The 10,000-nt window shown below is 43.3% G+C and overlaps 1 protein-coding gene across 1 annotated transcript in view; it reads left to right on the forward strand.

Moving 5' to 3' along the window:
* minar1 (membrane integral NOTCH2 associated receptor 1) overlaps positions 1–10,000 on the forward strand; it is a 21,038-nt gene that overhangs the window by 7,113 nt on the left and 3,925 nt on the right. Inside the window, exon 3 of the mRNA XM_066648163.1 lies at positions 4,706–4,960. Coding sequence (XP_066504260.1) covers positions 4,706–4,960 — 255 coding nt within the window. The remainder of the gene's footprint in view (positions 1–4,705; positions 4,961–10,000) is intronic.

A 10,000-nucleotide genomic window follows, 5' to 3' on the forward strand; every position in this document is an offset into this window, starting at 1 on the left:
GTGTGTGTGACTGGGTGAGTGTGTGTCCACAGGTGTGAGTGTGTGAAACTGTCCACAGGTGTGAGTGTGTGTGACTGGGTGAGTATGTGAAACTGTCCACAGGTGTGTGTGTGTGTGTGTGTGTGTGAGACTGGGTGAGTGTGTAAAACTGTCCACAGGTGTGTGTGTGTGTGTGTGTGACTGGATGAGTGTGTGAAACTGTCCACAGGTGTGTGTGTGTGTGTGACTGGGTGAGTGTGTGTCCACAGGTGTGAGTGTGTGTGTGACTGGGTGAGTGTGTGAAACTGTCCACAGGTGTGAGTGTGTGTGTGTGACTGGGTGAGTGTGTGAAACTGTCCACAGGTGTGAGTGTGTGTGTGTGACTGGGTGAGTGTGTGTCCACAGGTGTGAGTGTGTCAGTAAAAGGAGTGAGTGTGTGGGTGACTGTGATGCCACTGCCATCCAGGAGAACATAGCATGATGCTAACTAATGCAGGTATCTGATAACCAGCATAACAAACTGGGTCATTAGTGATCTCCTGCAAGCGCGTTGAGCTCTGATAATGTTGTGTTGGCCACAGTTTGTGTTGACGGCAGACTTACTGCCAGAATTACTCCTGTTGTCCATTCCATTACTGTCATTTTCATTTTATCCCTCGTTTCTAAAGGTTGAGTTCTTCAGAGAGTCTTTATCTAACGCTTGCCTCAAAACATCCCCCAGAATGCAGCGCTCCCGAAGGCAGATCTGCCCTTAGAACAACCTTTATCTCTAAGAGTCTCTCCTCTGTTTTCAGAGCTGCTCTACCTGACATCCTCAGCATATGCTGCAGTAGATTGGGCTCTGTGTTGCATGTTGATTAGCCTGGGGTCTCAGTGTGAGTACTGAGCTGAGCTCCACCCCCAACCCTCAACCCACAACACACACACACACCTTCACTGGTCCCTCATGCTGCTTTTTAATTTGCACCTGAGTGTAGGCAAGGCTGAGCTGGTAAAGGGCAGAGTAACACCTCACAGGAGAGAAAGATCTCAGCAATTCATCCAAAATGCATGACTGTGTACTGCCAGGCTACAGCTGGAGGAGTCCTGGAGAGAGAGAGAGAGAGAGAGAGAGAGAGAGAGAGAGAGAGAGAGAGCGAGAGAGAGAGAGAGAGAGAGAGAGAGAGAATGAATAAGTGCTACATCTAACTATCCATATATAATATGATCACACTTGCAATAAGTGCTACGAATAGACAGACACTTTACTGCAGTCAGTCTCTACTCTTTACTGTGAACATTGCTGTGAGCATTTGATGGCAGCTATTAAAGCTTTAGTAAAGTCAGATCTAGATAGGTTAGTTTGTATTGTTACACAGTGCTGTGTTATGTTTTGTATTCCTGGAGTACAGATAGCAACCTGTTCTCCATCTTGGCTCCACCGGGGCTCTCTGTGTGTCTCAGTATAGGTTTTTTGTTGTTTCTGCTGCTCATCCAACTCCACTAGAATCCAATAAGCTGTTTCAATCAATCTAGCATGCTGATTTTCCCAGCTATTTCAAACCCTTGGTGTGTCATTGTTCCCTGCGTGTCACAATTTGTTTCCAACTTGAGGCTGCTGTTAGCTGTCCGCGCTATCATTTTATTCCTCTCCCAGCTTCCATCTCGTCTGCCTCTGAATAACGCCTGGAGCTCTTGTGTATCAGGTCTGAGACACTACTATTCTCCTATAGCTCATTCATTCACTGGCCTTCACTGATTAGTCAATGTACTGCTGCTATTCAAGTCTAACATCCACCAATCCGCAATGTTCACTGTCCATTCTCTCAGCTCCACTGACCACACAGGGGCACTTTGTGTTCCTACAATTACAGACTGTTGTCCACCTGTTACTCTGGATACTTTAATAGCCCCATGTCGCCCTGGTCTTCAGTGGTGAGGACCTCCTCAGAGCAGGTATAATTGCAGTGTCATTGACAAGGTATACGGGTGGATCAGACAAAGCAGTGCTGCTGGAGTTCTCACTAATGTTCTGGTGGCGAATGGAAACAGATCCTCAAATCAACTTATAATTAATCGGCTTGATACTAGAAGACAGTTCTAGTCTCAGCCGAATCTGAGACACGATTGAGTAAATCTTAGTCTATTAGAAAGGAAGTTTAAAAATGCTGTGCACGATGTCCAGCTTGGTTTGCAGGAATGGTCTCGTGCAGCAGTGTCTCACGTGTCTCTTAGGAGAACAATAAGCCCCTGAGTTAGAGATATTAAAAACACATATTATGCTGTCTAATGGACAACAAGCACATGTTTTCTGCACCGTAAACGAGACAGGAATAACTTCTGCAAACACAAGGCTAATATTTTATGTCATGTCTCCTGGTGGTTGAGCCTGAAATGCTTGTTATAGCTGATGCAGGTCGTCTACAACCTGCTGGAACTCTGTATTACCCTCGTAATTATAATCCGTCCCCAGTAAAGCAGACTTAGCGTTAGAGTTTCTGTGCTGCTTGCTTGTAAAAATGATTTACGATCAGCTGAGGCAAAGTGATTAAGCCATTGAGACATTTCTGAGATACTGCCAGACTGCTTTATTAGCCTTAGTTTGCCGAGGAGATTGGTAGCAATGTTGATATCTGCACTGAGAATAACTTTCTATTAACGTGACAGGACTTGAATGATGTTTTTCACTTTGGATCTCATTGGAAAGAGTAGATTCTTTCTTACGCTTGTTAATCTGTTACGGAATACCTTCGTTCCAGCTCCTGAAGTCCTAACCAATAGGAAAGTTCACACTCTCAAACTCCCTAAATATAATTACCATTATTAACCCATTCAGAAACACTTTTATTTTAAAAGCATTTTTTATCTGTTTCTTTTTTTCATACTATTTACATCTCGAAATCAATAAATGAAATCCTTTGATGATAAAGACCACAGTTGAGGGAGGAAAGAAGTGGATGTAAATGCAAGTAATGTTTATTTTAAACAAACAAAACCAAAACCAACATATACTCAACAGTGAACATACACACATCCACACACAAGACCAGACAAACAAGAACTAAGAACAAGGGGGGTATAAATACACAGGAGCACAAACAAGGAACACCTGGGAAGGATAATGAGGGGGCAGGATTACAAAAGAGACACAGGTGGAAACACTAACGACAAGGTGGGACTAAGGCAGAGACAAGGGAGGAGACTGGAACCAAACACAAACAGAGCCATGTGCTAAAGAAGCACATGACAGACAAGGAAACACAAACAGAGCAGGAACACACAACAGTGTGTGACAGTAAACATCTTATCCCCTAATTTTATTGAGACCAAATGAATGGTCTTGATCGGTCTGTTCTCCCCAACTGTCTGCCTCCCTCCCTCACAATCAGACCACATTGTACATGTGCTTCGAAATCTGTCATGCATTTAGTGTAAGGAATAAATCTAATTCAAAATTCTGTTAAAAAATGACAATTCTCATCTTATTTAACAGAAAATAATTAAAGAATTAAATAAACTGAAAACGGTGAGTGAGAATAATTTATTGGTCGCTGCATTCATTATGAGTTCCATCAGGAAAAATTGCTGCAGAAGTATGTGCATGGATTTGCTTTGTTCTTGGGGATAAAATTGCATCCAAACATTCATGTGAGCTTTGGTTTAACAGATTTAAAGATTGGTGAATATGTTAGTAACTGTAAACATATTAATGACAAAATAGCAGGAGAATATTTAAAATTAATTCATAGTCTGTAAGTGCTTATCAGAATCACTGGGTGCAAGGCGGGCGACACACACTCACACCTGCGGACAATATTGAGTCTCCAATCCACCTACCAACGTGTGTTTTTGGAGCAGGGAGGAAGCCGGAGCATCTGGAGGAAACCCACACAGACACAGAGAGAACACACCACACTCCTCACAAACAGTCACCCGGAGGAAACCCACGCAGACACAGGGAGAACACACCACACTCCTCACAGACAGTCACCCGGAGGAAACCCACGCAGACACAGGGAGAACACACCACACTCCTCACAGACAGTCACCCGGAGGAAACCCACGCAGACACAGGGAGAACACACCACACTCCTCACAGACAGTCACCCGGAGGAAACCCACACAGACACAGAGAGAACACACCACACTAATCACAGACAGTCACCCGGAGGAAACCCACACAGACACAGGGAGAACACACCACATTCCTCACAGACAGTCACCCGGCGGAAACCCACGCAGACACAGGGAGAACACACCACACTCCTCACAGACAGTCACCCGGAGGAGACCCACGCAGACACAGAGAGAACTCACCACACTCCTCACAGACAGTCACCTGGAGCGGGACTCGAACCCACAACCTCCAGGTCCTGTGACTGAGACACTACCTGCTATGTCACGGTGCCACCCCGATTATACGTTTCACAAAAATTATTACAAATTTATTTGTAAATCTAATATTTTCAATTCGCTATAATGTTCTAATTCAAATATATAATTCATTGTAATTCCTGACTATATTTAATCTGAACCATGAAAATGTATCAACTGCAACTTCACAGTTTGACTTTTGTATGTTTCTCAGAGACAAAATATGACAAAACCACGTGGTTTATTTAGAAGATGGAAGATTCTTTCATCAGACACGACTGACTATAACTATTGCTTCTAAGGGTTGCACTTGTAAAACTGCAGCGATACCTAATGATGTTTCACTGAACTTTTTCATGGTTATCCCCAACAGACGGATCGACAGTATGACCCCCACCAGGCCCATCGTCCTACCAAGCCACCTAAGGACGCCTACCTGGTTGAGCAGGTTTTCAGCCCCCACCATTTCCCCCCCTCTGTCAAGTCCCATGTGAAGGGCAGCCCTCTCTACACCGACCTGCGTCTGACCGGTGCAGCCGAGGGCAAGCGTCCGCAGCCCTCCTGGACCATAGAGGAATTCAAACGCAACTCAGGAGACAAGAGCAAACTCAGTGCACTGGACCTCCAGGTAAGACCATCCTTTGGGACCGTGGGTCATTTCTGCTTCGATTGAACTTTGGCTTGAATGGGGTCATTTCAGCTGATTTGTATGTCGTATACAAGGTGTAACAGTGTTTCTTGAGATTGGCTTGGCCTCCAAGGCTAAGGCGGGAGGGGATAGCAGGCTTTAATGACTTTGGCAGGTCTTCTGGGTATTGTATGGAAGGTTGCACTGAATCAATGCCTTGGATGAGGGCCTGGAGGTCATGCGCTAGGCTGCTGTGTGGCCAATTTGAACAAGAAATAGAGGATAAAATGTCTCTTAGTCTTTCAGACTGTGAAAAACTTGAAATCCTGGTCAATGCTTGTGCCTTAAAATCCATTGCAGGATCAGACAGATGTGTTTACTTTAGATTAAGGTCCGCAGTATTATTTGTCTCTGACAATATTGGTTTAGTCTTTGCTGCCTCAAGAGCAGCTTGTGTACCGATGAAAGGAAGCATACAAAGAAATCTTAATAAACAATGAAATGATTCAGTTCTCCTTCAATGAGAGGCAATGGGACTCCAGCGGTCAGTGTTGGAGAAGGATGACAGTTTCAGAAGGCAAATTAACTGCCCCTGTCTAGCCAGAAAAGAAACCAAACCTGAGGAACAATGCAATGACGAGGGCAGATGGTTGAGCTCATAAATCTCAGTGCCACAGTTGATCCCAAGGCCAAAGCTGGTCTCCGGCTTCTAGGTTGTGAGAGGGGAAAGTGGGCTGACTGTTGCGGTTGCTGTGCATTGCACTTGATTGCGAGGGTACGACATGAAAGAGGTCTATTTCTGAGGCCGTTCCCATGAGGGACACTGTACAGAACACTTTTCAGAAAAGAGCAGAGCTCTGGGCAACAGCAGCAAATGATCTTTTAGTGATTTAACATGCTCAGACTTCAGCCTGCATCATGGTATTGGACTTAGATGTAAAGAAGAAGTCTATAGGCATTGATATATGTCCAGTATGTGGACACTCGTTATTATGAGTGTACTTTGCTTCTTTAAGGGGCAGCCACCGTGGACATGTTCAAGGGCAGTTTGCATAATCTCTGTGTAAATGCATGACATACTCTCTGGATGCTCTAGAGCAGCTGAACCACAGCCTAAAGTCACCATGCGCAATGCCAGGCATCATCTAGAGGGTTATAGATAACCCTCAAGCCCCGGACACTGAGGTCAGGTCCAGAGGACGGATGCAGCTCAGTATCCCAAACATACTGGATGTGGAAGTTGCTGCATCACTCCAGAGAATGTAGTTCTGTGCTCACACTGGACAATGAGCATGGTGAGCTCAGGCTCATGTGCAGCTGCTCCAGAGCATCCTATTTGATCAGTGATCCTAAAAAAGTGAGAAAGTGAAACCCTGTGTCCAGTGGGTGCCCGGTAAAGTACCTGAAAGCCCTGATTAAAAGGGGGCATCTTAAACTGTTTAGACGTTACGTTTGACCTATTTCTCACAAACAGTTTATTGTGGTTTAATTGCTGTTTTTCAGAGAGGATTCAAGCAGAGATATTCCAATGTTTTCTCACCTCCCTCACCCCTGAAAGTGTTTTATTTTCCAATTAACATTCACACACTTTCTCCGTTCCCTCTCGGCGAGCACGCGGCTGATCAAATCTAATTAGTCCAGCTTTACAGAGTACGAAGCTGCTTTTCCTCTGGATGACAGATCCCGAACAAATCCCACCTTTGTTTGTAATGTGATTCCATTCATATTGTCGGCACTGCACCCAACAATCTCTTGCCGAGTGAAAATGATCTTAAACGGGACATTTGCACGTTCTCGTGAGCCCCCACATTGCCTACCAACACACAAACAGTGAAAATAGACCGTCCATTCAGTTTTCAGCCATTTACCTAAGTCTGAAAATTTGGGATAAAATGATATTTTCTGCTTTTGTTATTTCCTTGACAGTGGCGTTCCTGTTTGAGGTGCAGTGACATTTAAGGGCCCGGAGATCACGAACATCCAGTAGAGTTTTACGGCCTTGACCCTTACGCACAGCAATTGTTCCAGATTCTCTGAATCTTTTGATGATGTTATGCACGGTTGATGATGATAGCTTAAAAGTCTTTGCTATTTTACGCTGGGTAACACCATTCTGGTATCGCTGCACTATCTTTCTGCGCAACAATGGTGGAATTGGTGATCCTCTTACCATCTTGGCTTCAGAGAGACATGGACACTCTGAGAAGCTCTTTTTATACACAATCATGTTGTCAATTGACCTAATTAGTGTTAATTGGTCTTCCAGCTGTTCGTTATATGCTCCATTTCCTTTTTCCAGCCACTTATTGCTACTTGTCCCAACTTTTTTGGGATTTGTTGACACTGTGAAATTTTGAATCAACATATTTTTCCTTTAAAATGTTACATTTACTCAGATTACACTTTTGATCTGTCATATATGTTCTATTACGAATAAAATATTGACATTTGCCATCTCCACATCATTGCATTCAGTTTTTATTCACAATTTGTTTAGTGTCCCAACTTCGGTATTCGGTTTGTAATTGTCTCGCCCCTTCACCTGAGTCTCTCCATTCACAACATAGGACCTCTGTTTAGGTGAGAACTTAAATTAAACACAGCAGAATAGAAGCAATGAGTGCCGAGAAATAAGAGCACTGAGTAAAAACACAGAAACCGAGAATGAAGAAGAAAGAGAACCGAGCGAAAACGACTAAAAGCCAGAGCTTCTGCTCATAGGTATCTTCAAAGATAATATTCTTCCAGTGGAAGAGGACACTTTCTCTCCAGAAACAACTGGAAGTTTTAAAAATACATTGAATAATGTTAAAACATTCTTACATCACCCTCATATTGTTAGATACGTTAGGTATGTGGACTAGATTTAAGATATTTCTCATAATAAGCTTTTTAATTTTACATTTGTTGCAGTTTGCAGACAATAACTCCACAGTGTGAACCCACTCGGTCACCTCTACTATCCTATCGATTGCTAATTTCCTCCAGAATGAAATTGCGATGCTCTTTTCCAGAGGAGAAATCAGATTAATCCCCTCACACACAGGCGCTATTGATACAAGATTACTCTGAGCTGACTGGGGACACAGACGGCTAATACCTGCTGTGCGCCTGACAGCTAGTGGCTAAGCTGGCCACCGAAAGGTTAGCGTCTCACTGACAGCAGCTACACTTCTCTTAGACTTCTAGCAAAAGCAAACGTTTATAAAGAGGACTACAACAACTGAGAGAAGCAGTCAATGTAACTAATGTTTGTCTTAGAGAGATTAAGCTTTAAGAATATAAAGCCAATAATCCTATTTCTAGATGCTTTATGCTCATTTTAAAGGAAAGATTACAGATGTTTGTTTTCTGAAAACGTTATTTCATGTACAAATACAAAGCTGTCTTGACTGAAGGCTATTTCATAGTACAGTGCTATAAACCGTAGGCTAATTACAGCGCTGCATGCGGAACTTTGTTGGACTTCCAAACGAGTCCATTTTTTCATATATTGAGGACTATTTTGTTGTTTTTTTAAAGGCTATTATTTTATTTATTTATTATTCTTATAGAAGGCATCCCAGTGTATGGGATAGTGCAGTTTGTGCCAATATTTGTGAATCTTTTAAGAACTGAACCACACAGGACATCGTATTATATAGAACATGTTCCTATGTTAAGAGTGTGGAAAGTTAAACTGTTCCTAATGGGAACTTGGCCTCACCGTTTGGTTCTGTTTGTAACGTAGTGTGTTTTCACACCTATAGTTAGTTTGCTCTGGTCTGAGATTATTTATTTGGAGCGTTTTCCTCTAAGTTTAGTTTGTTTTCACACAGTGATAAATCGAAGGGCAGCAAAATGCGTCACAACAAACCACGTGAGAACATTCTCTTTGCTCATTGGTCAGACCTGTAAGGGGCGGAGCAAGTAAGTTCATACAGGTAGAAGCTCCTGTGTTGCGGAGTCCTCCATGTTTCTGTGATGCAACATGGAGCAATGGTAGCAACCGCATTTGTTTATAGCACTGACAATTATCTGGGCAATTTAATTATCCCCTGTTAGCTGCTAAAGTTTAGTCAGTTCTTTGTTTTCATGTTCTGCTGCATTCCACAAACCAGAGTCCCATTTAACCGGACTACAAAGTGCAGATGTGAAAATGCCCTTAGCCTCTTTTTCAATGCTTAAATCCATCCATGGAAAGGTTCCTTAAGGAACGATAGAAAGTCCTCCAATGGAACTGCACTGAAAATCCTTTATTGAGATGTTTTCTGTAGGCTTTAAAAAAAGCAGTGGAACCCTAAGGAATGTAGATGTGTTTGATAACGTGATGCTAACGTGAACTGACTGAGAGTTTATGGAAGGTGTGGAAACACTGCAGGTGACATTGAATCAGTTCATGAATAACACAGTCATAAAAGGGGAATGATCACACAAACAGACTCTGTTCCGCCAGTACAGCTTCCTTCCAAAGATGTGGATTAAACTGTGTAGCAGTGTTTGCCGATCCAGCCTTGAACCCAAATGCTTTCTTTGTTCCAGTCCACATCCTGGTGCACCTGAGGCAGGTAATCAGAAAGCTGAAGGTAGATGGGGCTGTGTTGGAGGCAGGGAACTCAGCTCTGGCTTATTCCACCTGTGTGGATTAATGTCTGGGTGCTGCAGTACAGCCCTGCTGCCACTAGGGGCAGGGCCTCAACATGATTAGAAAGCAGATTCTGAAATCGGATTTTGTCAGAAAATGTTTCAAGCTGTTCACTCACCCACACTCAAAGTTTGGACAGTTTCACACACTCAGTCACTCACAGAATATCATTTTTTTGCTGCACCTGTGAACTTTGTAAATTCTTTATGTGTCAGTTCACAAGGACATTCCTCGAGTCTCATCAAAGCAGCTGCTCTGAACAGTGCTGTGCGCCCATTAGCATGGCTTCAGCTCGCCTCACTTTACCGCCTTCCTAATTAAAAACAACACAAGCTCAGAGTGCCCTTATCCAAGGACACAAAATGCAAACCTTTCTTCTCAAAGGATTCTGCCGCAGCCGAACCGATCAATGGCCG

Source organism: Hoplias malabaricus, chromosome 16, assembly GCF_029633855.1.
Source record: "Hoplias malabaricus isolate fHopMal1 chromosome 16, fHopMal1.hap1, whole genome shotgun sequence".
Lineage (NCBI taxonomy): Eukaryota > Metazoa > Chordata > Actinopteri > Characiformes > Erythrinidae > Hoplias > Hoplias malabaricus.